At 42.4% G+C, this 12,270-nt stretch overlaps 1 protein-coding gene across 1 annotated transcript in view; it reads right to left on the reverse strand.

Moving 5' to 3' along the window:
- The window catches only part of HERC2 (HECT and RLD domain containing E3 ubiquitin protein ligase 2), a gene marked incomplete at its 3' end in the record, with an annotated part of 102,466 nt that extends 93,439 nt beyond the window's left edge, over positions 1–9,027 (reverse strand). The window contains exon 1 of the mRNA XM_079537012.1: positions 8,932–9,027. Within this exon, the coding sequence (XP_079393138.1) occupies positions 8,932–9,003 (72 nt within the window). The 5' untranslated portion in view covers positions 9,004–9,027. The remainder of the gene's footprint in view (positions 1–8,931) is intronic.
- Positions 9,028–12,270: the final 3,243 nt, after the last annotated feature.

Raw genomic sequence — 12,270 nt, forward strand, 5'->3', positions numbered from 1 at the left:
ACTCCACAAATTCAACAAGTCCTAATCATTTCATTCTTTTTTCAGCATAAGATACAAGATCACAAAGCATACGCATTTCTCACTTCCTGACCTCAAGGGGATATGAGAGAAAAGACAGTCTGACCTAGATCTTATTCAACTTACCTGTGATTTACCAGGTGTATACCACCAGAATTGTGCTGTTACCATACTTCAATGAAGGTGACATTCCCTGCTCTTCAGAGCTGGAGAAGACATAAGCCTTCTGCAGAATGCTGTGCATTGCTAAACACTTTACAGCTGGCTTATTGTTTTAAAAATTGGAATAGAGTGAACTAAAGTTGTACTCCAATAACGTAAAAGAAAAGAAAGAAAAAGAACCCTTTTCCATCACTGTGTTTCTCACATTGTTCTACATCTATAAATATTTCAACAGTAAGAGAGAGAGAGAGAGAGAGAGAGAAAGAGAGAGAGACACCCACCTCTTTCATACGATGTGGGCATATTCTTTAGTGGGGTACCTAAATCATTTAATTTTCCCAATTCTTAACAATAGCTTTGGTTGAAAAAAATACCTAACACAGCTATTTCAGTGTTTCTGGCTCCTATATCATTGAAGGATTTACACAAAGACTTTTGTTTATTAAACTGTATTCTCATACATTTTACTTTATATTCTCAAATCGCCCTGATATAGAAAATAATTGTCACTGCCCTTTAGTTTACACACTAAAGGCCTAAAAGCTTTGGATTCAAGGTTCTTCATAACACAACAATATTTTAATGATAAAACTTACTACCTCTACAAAAACAGCTGTAAAGCAGAATGAAAAAAATTCTTTCCATTTCAACCTCTAATCTTTACACATAGCACAAAGCTCACGCAAGTCTTCTAAGCAACTAAATGCTGAAAAAGTAAAAAAAAAATTTCTTCTGCCTTGGGTTTACTGTCTGAATTCTTATCCAAGTCATTTTCTTGGTATGCTGCAGAAAGATAAAGCAACCACGGAGATTATAGGTCAGACACAGCTCCCCCTCCTTCTCCAAATATGTTGCATGGAAGTTTACACTGTAAGCGCTCTCCGGAAAAACAACCTTTCTTTCATTCACTCTGTAGTTAACATTTTGTCAGAGGTCTAATGGGGGGGGAAGGGGGTAGGAGGAGCAGAAAAGGAGGCAAGTTTGAAGGTAAAGAAACATTGGACTTTTCTTTTAGCAAATAATAATTATCTTGTAGCCACCTGAAAAGACATTTAAGGAACAATATTTACAATTAATACATGTGTGATAGCTGAAGGCAACTCAACTCCAACTGTAACAAGTTCACCATTAATCTATTCAATGTCCAGCAGACACATTAAACAGTGAACTGCTGCTACAGTAGCCAACAGTTCAAGCGAAGTTTGGGTTTTCAAAGAATGATGGGGGAACACAGCTGAGAAGCAGCTCTGCAGAACAGGTCCTGGGGGCCTGGTGGACACCAAGCTGAACATGAACCAACAACACCCCCACGCTGCAATGCAGGCTAATAGTACTCTGGGCTGCAGTAGGCAAACTCTCATCAGCAAGAGAGAGGTGATTTTTCCCCTCTGTTCAGTACTGGTGCCAAGTTCTGGGATACCTCAGTACAAAAGAGACACGGACACGCTGGAGAGAGTCCAGTGAAGGGCCACAGAGATGATGAAGGGACTGGAGCACCTCTTTGATAAGAAAAAGGCTGCAAATGTCCACAGAGGACTCAGCCATGCTCTTTTCAATGGTGCTCTGTGTCAGGACAAGACACCATGGGCACAAACTGAACCCAGAACCCAGCCTAGTCAAAGCACATCCACCTCAATTCCTTCAGAAACATGGCTAAACATGCTCCAGAAGTTATTTCATATTAACAAGGAACAAAAGAGGTTCTGCCTAAATACCAGGAGCACTCCTGTGCTGTGCAGGTGACGGAGCAGTGGCACAGGCTGCCCAGAGGCCGTGGGGTCTCCTCCTTGGGGATCTCCAGCAGCAACCTGGATGTGGCCCTGTGCATCCCGCTCTGGGTGGCCCTGCTGGAACAGGGGCTGGAGCAGATGGGTCCTGAGGTTTCTGCTAACCTCAGCCAGCCTGTGATTCTGTGAAACCAGCAGCTAAAGGTAGCAATAAGTCAACTCTATGGCATAAAAGCCAAATTTCTGCTTTGATTAGATAATCCTGGTTGCTTTCTTTCTACAGCGTTTTGAGGTTTATCAGGAAATCTGTTGCATTCCTGGCTTGTCAATTAGTAGGTTTTCTCACCACGTTTTCCAATTAGTTCACTGGGCACGCAAGTACTAATTACAGTGTACTAGTATAGGGAAAGCCTGTATGTTTCAATATGAATAAGTTATTAACAGAAAGAATTTAGTACCTTAGGTTTATTGTGGGAGTCTGTATCATACAGTCAATTAAATACATTAATTATTAGAAAAAGAAAGGGTTCGTGATGACTTTTCACAGATATTCTTCAGGAGCGCATCACACTTTCCTGTCCCTCATCACTTCTGATGTACTGGGGTTGCAAGTACAGGACTACAAGCCTAACACTGTCCCCACCAGACACTTGACTTATGCAAACCTTCTTCCCTCTAATAATTTAGTAACTTCATTTGTGAATGTTTAAAGAGATTAATTTGACAAACGCAGTAAGTTTTCACTGAATGTTTGCAACTAGCAACACCTCCTGCAATGTACCCTCTGTAAATTCACCACAAGAACCCCCAGGTCTGTTTGCCCTACCACCCACACACTTTCTTCCCAAGCCTGAGACAACAGCAATACCTTACTCCACCCCACTAACCAGTAACCCTTCAGCCTCAGAACACATTCTTAATTCTCTTACTCCTTCCACCACATTAAAGGCCATTCCCCAAGCCCAATATCTCCCTCATCTTTCCCATGACACCTCCTGACTTTCTTTCAAGTAAGACCACAGCAATCTCATCTTCTACACACCTCATATTTACAAACCGCAGCCCGCTTCCATCATTTACCACATATTCTCATATTCAGACCACGTCTTCTTATCTTTGCATTTCCAAAGTACGGATCACACCAAATTCATACTTCCCTCACAGACCTGGACTTCAGCCCTAACCACTTCTCTCAAGTCAAAAAGGGCCTGAGGAGCCTTCAAAGTGAACAGTACTGTAAACTAAGCAGACCTCTCCCTAATCTTTTGCTAATCTTGTATCTACAGTTAAACTGTAATTTATTCCGTCTGGTACAAGATTTAATTAAAGTCAAAAGTGTATTTAGTTTGCTGACATATGCTGTTGCTATCATCCAATGAGCCTAGCTGTGAAATTCTGCCCCCTCACATCACTTTCCCACTACCCTCTACAGAACAAGGCACTGGCATTACTGTTTCCTTAAATTTCAAGAACACAAAGCATTGCAACCACAACTCGATAAGCTTCTGAGAACTCTCAACGCAAGATTTGCTTTCAATAGGTTATTTTAAAAACAATCAGAAGCTGTGACTTGGTTCTAAAGTCAACTGCTTTAAATCAGACAAAGCTTATTCCATGTGGTCCACAGATCTCGTCCTAGATGTGGTTTCATGAACTTTCCTGCAGCAAGCGTAGAAGCCTCTATAAAACTTAACTGGAGCTCAAGAAAAATGATGCAAGAAAAGAAGAAAGGAAAAAAACATCAGAAGGACTCATCCAGGTAGGATTGCTGTTTACATAACTGCATTGGAAACAGGAGATAATCATAAACCTCATTATGGATTTAAAATATAAGCTACTTAATAACCTTCACCTCAGAACTGTCACCATTTAAGGGGTGGCGGTGGAGAGGAATCTGCTCCTCTACTCAGCTACTTCTGCATTAGCTGCTTGTAAAACATTAATTAAAACAGATTTTTCTTTAGAAACAGATGAAAAATATTTTCAACACAGGAACAGTAAAGAAAATCACAAGAAAAAACAGTAAATCCCAAATCTGTCTACTGTTTTCACTCTTTTGATTCTTTCATATTTGCTTCCTTGTTCTGTTGTCTTTCATTTCAATGTTCCATCTAGCTTCCTTCCTTTCCTGCTATCATATGCCCTGAGACCCCAGCTGCTTATCATACCTATAAAAAGTACAGTGAACATCATTAGGTTTAACACATTGCTCTGATAACAAAGACAATAAAGTTCAACAGTCTTCTAATTGCTTCAACAGATTTGGGTTTAAACTAGAAATGTCCATTTGTCAACAGACTAGCAGGCTGCCATTTGTAGAAGTTTATATATAGTTTATGATAGTTTATAGCTGATAGTCATGTGCCCAGAAAAATCAAATCTTACCCTTAAACTTGGAAGAGAAATTCTCTAACTTCCTCCACGTGCAGAGCAGTAGCTCTGACTAACCCAAACACCTGCACATTGCATTTAATTTCTCCAGCCTTTCATCTCACATGCAGCATAGTCCTTACCTTTCCCCCTGTTTTGAAGGGACAGCATTACTTCGATTTTTAAATAGCTAAAAATTCTATATTGCAAATTTTGCTACCCTTAAAAATGTAGTAGCTTTGATTTGCAGTTTATCCTTTTTTATCAGAATGCTGAATCTAAGGAGAAAACAAACAGGAAACCCACAAAACAGAAAAAACAACTTTGACTAGTTTCTTGCTTGAAACTGTCAAGATATCATTTATTTGCATCACCTTACAAGAGGAATACCAATCTAGATGCTAGAATAGTTAATCTTTCATAAAAATCAGAACACCAAATTAAGCTTTAGATAGAAGGTGAAAAGGTTTGGGACAAATGCAACTCTTACAGGTGGCTGATTCATCTCAAGATTTCTCTCAGATCTGGGCAAAAATAAAATGACAAATAGCCTGCCAGCCATGAACTGAATGAAAACTGATGAAAATGCATCCTATTCTTACTGTAGATAGCTTTTGTACCTTCACTATTGCTTAAAGTATTTCTCCCTTCTGCAGGAAAATGAAAGCTTTTCTCCCCTATCCTCTGCTATTAAGCACTATAGTCCTCCCCAGGATACAGAATAAGCAGACCAATAAACATCAAACGCACACAAGCATCCCATTAGCTGACTGACTCTACTTCTCCATTATTCAACCATCACTAATTAAAGTTCTCTGTGTAAGGTTCTAAAAGGGTAGCACGGTACGCTCACTTAATTGGAACTATTTTAAGCACAATTTGACTTGGCAAAGTGGATATCTAGGTTTAAGTAAACAATTTTAATTTTAATCTTGCCTGCCTTCCTTTTTTTTTTTTTTTTTTTTTTTTTAATGTTTCTCTTTCAAAAATGGATGTCTTTATTAGAGCAGCCATTAAAACACAATCTCCCCTTGCATATAGATTTTGTGATAAATGAGACAGTTCCCACTCATTAAAGATAAACGCGGTAGATGTTTTAAAATGCATTAATTCAAACCTAAAAAAATACTAGGAATGTAACAGGTGATCTTCCAACATTAGCAGCAATGCCTTATTTTATTATTTCCTAAGATTACTTAGCTGTTAGATAATACAGTATATTATTGACATTTGCATTCTGAAAATGTCACATATTGTATTACTGATGCAATCTCATACTTGAGCTAAACCATCTGAATTTTTCAGCTACTGTAGCAGACTGCACTCTTTCAGACAACACAAAGCCTAACTTTGGTCCAACAGGAATCAGTAATTTAGTAAGAACAGATAAAAATAATAACATTTGTTAAGTAAAGCTCAGAAAATGAATGTGTCTAGACACTGGTCTAGTTTTAAACTACACTAGCAGCCATAAAACACAATAGCAGGCCAATTCCTTATAAAAATCTGAAATTCCTTATAAAAGATCTGAAACAGTCGTGGGCGGCAGGCAGGTCTTTGTAGAGCATTTAGGCTTCCTATCATAGAACGGATTCAATTAGTTTCATATAAGTTTCAGATCAGCAAAAATTATGTTGCTTACATGCAAGTTTCTACTAACATTTCATACCACTTCAGTTACTGCTGCAAGATAAAGGCTCTCTGTTCCTACAGAAGGACATGTGTCTTTAATATTCTCTTAACAACAGTAAAAAGATGCTACAGCACACTGTCTTTGTCTATTAACACAAACATCGTAAAACTGAATAAGGGCGTTTAAATTTGGACTGGATACAAGCTAGAACAGTAGCTCTCAAAGATGATTAAACACAATCTGTCCTGAAGTCCACCTATCATTCTTTTCTTATTACAATAATACCACCATCTTACATACTGCTACTAATGCACACAATGTTATAGTGTCATTTATTACATTATTAATGCAACACTGTCTTGAACTAAAATAAAGAAGAGCCCAATGATCTTCAGAGAGAGTTCAGTGCCTTTAAGCTTTTAACAGTAGCTGCCACAGACATCAGCCTGATAGCAGGGGCAAAAAAAAAAAAAGCGGAGGAGTCAGAATTTGGAGACCACTAGCCAACCTAAAGAAATATTATCCTCCAATTCTAATTCTATTACTCATGTTAAGCAACAACAAGGAACTTCAACAGCAAAAAAAAAAAAAAAAAAAAAAAAAAAAAGCTAATTTTAAAGAGAATAACCTCTGTATGTCTTCTAAGCATAAAGATTCCCTAGTATAACTTTCTCCAAAGGATCCTACCAACACGCTCCTTACCTGCTGTATAGCAGAAAGATATATAAAGCTAGCTGCAAAGTAAAGAGTTTCAGAGTCAAATTCTAAGAAATACTTTGTAGTTGTTTTGATTCATTCACTTAAATTGGCGTGTCTTTCTTCAAACCTCTCCTGTGTTACAATCTCCAGTATTACAAACGTAATTCCAATTTCTGTTGACAGTCCCTTGAAAACTGACGGGGCCTTTCAGTAGATAGCAAGTAAAAATACACACAGCAGGAAATCTGCATGTTCAGAACATAGAGTGGTGTAAGATTTACACCTGTAAAGAGATCTCACACACAGCTAGGTCGCGCCAGTTGATCAGTAGCTAAAATAGTCAATCATGAAATAGAGAAATTCCCCAGAGCCTAAAACCCCTTTACTTGACAGAAGACATCTGCCATTTAATACACCCAAAGGAGAGATACGAGATCCATATATACCACTAATCCTTTTTGTTGTTGTTGTCGGACCTGTGTAATACCAAAACCTGCTAACCTCGTAAGAAAATCATATCATACCTTGGTGGCCTCTTCACATTCCAGAGAAGAGAAAAACGCTTGTGTCCAGGAGATCACAAACGATTACTGTTCTCTTATTTCATTAATCTCATTATTTTGGCTGGAGTACGATTGGAAGAAAGCAAAGGGGATACCCTGGCAATTACAAGGCAAGTAAATAACAAGTTTAACTTGTTATTACTCAGAAGAAAATTTTATGAAACAACTTGCTCATAGAAATTTGTCATAAATTAAAACTTCTTATTGTTTAATGGAATTGTAACAACCCATTGGCTGCACAAACATCCCATAAAAGACGTCACTGCAATTATATGCACTTAGTTGAAAATAATCCTTGAGGTACGAATGGCAACACTGCTGTCAAAAGTGCACATAAGCAGAAAAAAAAAGAAAAAAAAAAGGAGGCATGTTGAAAAAAGGCTTTATAAATGAAAGGACAAATAGGACAAATCACACCAGTCACATTTTTCATCTTGTATAATAAAAGAAGAAGCCAACACACACTCAGCAGTAGTTAAAAAATGATTGTCACTCACCAGCTACAATTTTCTTCTATACTACAATAGCCAAAGCAACACTACAACTCAGCAGTGTCCAGAATAGTATTTTTATATTTCTTCACACATTCATCTTCAAATTATTTTGTACTACACTTATTTACCTCCTGTGCCAAATAACTTTGGACAGAAACTTCAAAGTCTAGAAAGAATAAAAGAGGAAAGACAGAATCATCTAGCTAACTCAAGACCAACCCCTGTCATTTTACAGTATTTACATACAAAACTTACTGTATAATGTAACCTTCAAGGCTCTGTTATTCCAGAATCTGATTTAGCTCATTAGATGTAAAACACTGCAGGTAGCTGCTTCTGGATCACAACTGCAAAGGAACAGTTCCTTGTCTAAATGCAACAGCTGAACTACCCAGACCATCCAGGATATAATTTTGGGTAAAGTCACTCAGGATGCAATTTATTTTTTAAAATTCTTTATTTGTATCAAAACATTAACATCAGCTTGCCTATCCCAACAGGAACTTCAGCGATTTGAGCAGGAAGTTGGAGGTCTATTCAAAGTAAGGCATCTATGTGTAACATCTGGAAGAAGGAAGAAGTCATACAACTCAAGGACTCGCCCATTTTATCCAAAACTGACCTATATCACTCTAATTAGTCAATGTTTTCCTCATAGCTTTCACATTTGAATTGGGAAAACAGGATAATGTGCTCATTCTTGCATCACACAGTCTAAATAAATAAGCAGACCATCTTCTACAGCAAAACTTCCATCAAATACCAGTACATCTCAACAAAAAACAGTTCCATTTTGGCCACACCTTTTTGACAGACTCAATATAGAATCAACTCCCTTGGGGTAAGAGAGCATTTAAAAGGAAGCCTATGCCTGTTAGCCAAAAAAATGACGGTAAAAGCATATCTGAACCCTTTCAAATATAAATTATATTCCCATTATCTTTCACAGCAGTTCTCTCGTGCATTAGAACGACTAGCTTTTACGCACACAAGAAGTTCAGCGACAGCCTAAATGGAGAACTTCTGAGTTCAAACAGATGTATGCTTTGGCTCTCTATAAAAATAACACATGTAGCCCAGCTTGCTTTTCTGCAGAGAGACTGGAGCAACAATGCAGCTCAAAATGAGCTTGTGCTCCTTCAAGCTCAGACTGATGCATATGCATCTGGCTCAAGAGCACTGCTGCTGATGTCTGTCAGCAGTTTGGATGACAAGCATCCCCAATCCACATCCGAAAAGTGCGACGCGGCAGTCCGATGCCTTACCTGCAGGTCTGTCTTCAGCCATTTGGAGTCAAACCTGGCCTGAGCAGCCAGACAGAAAGATTCCGAGGACATCTTCCCTTCTCCAACCTTCTCTCCAGGCTGGCCGAGCAGCCCCACCTGCCACACAACGACACAGACAGCAAACCAGAACGTGAGATAAGCCACACAAGGTTATTTTCGTCCTAGCCACGACGGCCTCCGCTTCATCTTTCAATACTACCCTCCCCCCCCCCGGCGCCGGAGCTCAGACCTCCCAACGCCGGACAGGTCAACGCGCTCGGAGCAGAGCACCGCCGGACCACCGCCCCCCAGCACCCCGCTCCCCTCCCCGTGACGCCCCGAGGGCAGCGCCCGCGGCCTAACGCTGCCCCTCACCCAAGGCACAGCGGATCGATGGCGGATTACGCAAGACACCGGTCAGCGGCCAGCGGGGCCGCCTCACTCTCCGCTCCCTCCCCGGGGCTCAGCCCCTCCCCCGCACGGCCGCCCCACCCCCACACTGCGGCCATATCCACGGGGCTGAGCCAGGCGATGGAGGGGGGGGGGGGGGGGGTTGGTTCCCTTGGTAGTTCACCCCCACCTCGCGGCAGCGGACGGAGACGTCAGGGTACGACCAGCACTCACCGAGCGCCCGCGATGGTGGTGGCGGTGGCGGCGGCTCCCCGGCCCGCTCTGTCACCGCCCGCTATCCCCGGATTAATCCTCGCCCCTCCTTCCCGCTCCCGCCCGTCCCCCCCCCCCCACCCTCCTCCGCCGACAGCGGCGCTGAACGCTCCCTCCCTCGACACTGGAAACTGGGGAAGCACAGCCCCCTGCTCCCCCCATACACACATACGTCAACGAAGGCTATCGACAAATCAGGAAGGGAGAGAGGCGGGACATCCGGTGCGAACCATCGAGAGAAGCGGTGCAATGAAGATAGATGGGTCAACCGGAGAGGGGTGGGGGTGTTGACCCTCGGCCTCCTGGTTCTGGGTCTTGATGCTCCTGTCTCAGCGCCTGTCGCCGTGGTGGATGAGGGCAAACCCCAGGGCGGCTGGGTGGTGAAGGTGTCATAACGGAACAGCCAGGCCTGGGGCTGTTAATGTGCACTGCAGATGGAGCCTAAATCAATCCAAGAGTAGCAAAGTAACAGTCACAGATTCGCAGAATGGCCAGGGTTGGAAGGGACCTCAAGGATCATGAATCTCCAACCCCCTGCTACATGCAGGGCCACCAACCTCCACATTTAATATTAGACCAGGCTGCCCAGGGCCCCATCCAACCTGGCCTTGAACACCTCCAGGGACGGGGCATCCACAACCTCTCTGGGCAGCCTGTTCCAGCACCTCACCACTCTCTCTGTAAAGAACTTCCCCCTGACATCCAACCTAAATCTTCCCTCCCTCAACTTAAAACCATTTCCCCTTGTCCTGCAGTTTTCTACCCTCTCAAGGAGTTGATTCCCTTCCTGTTTGTAGGCTCTGAAAGGCTGCAATGAGGTCACCCTGCAGCCTTCTTTTCTCCAGGCTGAACAAGCCCAGCTCCCTCAGCCTGTCTTCGTAGAGGAGGAGCTCCAGCCCCCTGATCATCTTTGTGGCCCTCCTCTGGACTCTCTCCAGCAGCTCCCTGTCTTTCTGGGGAGCTGTTGGAGGGGGCTCCATACCTGTACACAGTACTCCAGATGGGGCCTCACAAGAGCAGAGTAGAGAGAGACAATCACCTACAATCACTTCCCTGTCCCTGCTGGCCACCCCTCTTCTGATGGGATATATTCCCTTCAGAGACCAGCTTCAGTTCCACATAAATAAAACCACAATTTCAAAGCAAAAAGATCAGTAGTGAGCAGTTCATTGGCAACCAAAGTGGCAGAAACAGCCTGAAGAAGTGAGGCCAAAGGGAAGGGTTGTGCTGGATGGAGTACGAAGAAGGGAGGTGGGCTTGGCAGGTGGGAAGAAAACTGGCCTTGGCCAACTCTAGCATGTGAAACCACAGGCTGCACATCCACGAAATTCTGACATGACTGGGACCCATACCAGCATTTAGACAAAGATACATAATATTTATTATTATTATTTATTATTGTTGTTGTTGTTGTTTAAGAAACAAGACATGGATTTGTTGGAGTGGGTCCAGAGGAGGGCCACGAAGATAATCGTGGTGCTGGAGCACCTCTCCTATGAAGATGGGCTGAGGCAGCTAGGCTTGTTCAGCCTGGAGAAAAGAAGGCTCCAGGGAGACCTCATTGTGGCCTTTCAGTACCCAAAGGGGCCCATTTAGATGAAAGAAAGATGGAGAGGGACTTTGTCCTGTAATGTAGGGATAGGACAAGAGCCTTAAAATAAAGATGGGTAAATTTAAATAGGTTTAAACCAGACATTAGGAACAAATTCTTCACAGTGAGTGCAGTGAGGCACTGGAACAGATTGCCCAGAGAAGCTGTGGATTCCTGTTATGGTTTAACCCAACAATAGCTCATCACCATGCAGCCTTTTGCTTGCTACTCTCTTTCTGCCCCAACATGGTATGAAGGAGAGAATTGGAAAGAAAATAGAATTTGAGTGTTGAGATAAAAAACTGTTTACTCAGACAGAAGAGAGTATGGAAATACAAATGCAGTTTTATATATGTAGTTTTATATGTATGCATAATTGCAACACAATTACTTGCCAACCAAAGCCCCGCTAGCAATGCTAGGTCTCACCCCCTGCCAACTGTCACCCCTCAACCCCAGAGCAACAGCCAGCTGTGGTCAACTACCTACAACTCCATGGCTTTCCATGTGGTGTCACATGGTATGGAATGGCCCCTGGCCTAATTCAAGCCACATGTACTAGATTTTCCCGGCCACCCAGGCTGCATAGTAAAGGTGGTGGCTCTTCCCCAGGTGTGCTTCCAACGGTCATGGATTCATAGAATTACCAAGGCTGGAAAAGATCTCCAAGATCATCCAATCCAAATGTCCACCTACCACCAGTATTTCCCTACTAAGCCATGTCCCTTATTACAACATCTAAATGTTTTTAAACACCTCTAGGGACAGTGACTCCACCATCTCCCTGCTTAGCCCACTCTAGCACCTGACCACTCTTTTGGAGAATGCATTTTTCCTAATATCCAACCTGAATCTCCCTGACACAACATTCTATCTAGTCCTATTGCTAGTTACATGGAAGAAGAGGCCAGCCCCTTCTTGTTGTAGCCTCCTTTCTGATCACTGTAGAGAGCTACAAGGTCTCCCCTGAGCATCTTCTTCTCCAGACTCAACAATCCCAGTTCCTTCAGCCACTCCCTGTAAGACCTGTGCTCCAGACCCTTCACAGCTTCATTGCCTTTCTCTAGACACACTCTGGGCCCTCG

The sequence above is a fragment of the Tetrao urogallus genome (assembly GCF_951394365.1).
Source record: "Tetrao urogallus genome assembly, chromosome: 1".
Lineage (NCBI taxonomy): Eukaryota > Metazoa > Chordata > Aves > Galliformes > Phasianidae > Tetrao > Tetrao urogallus.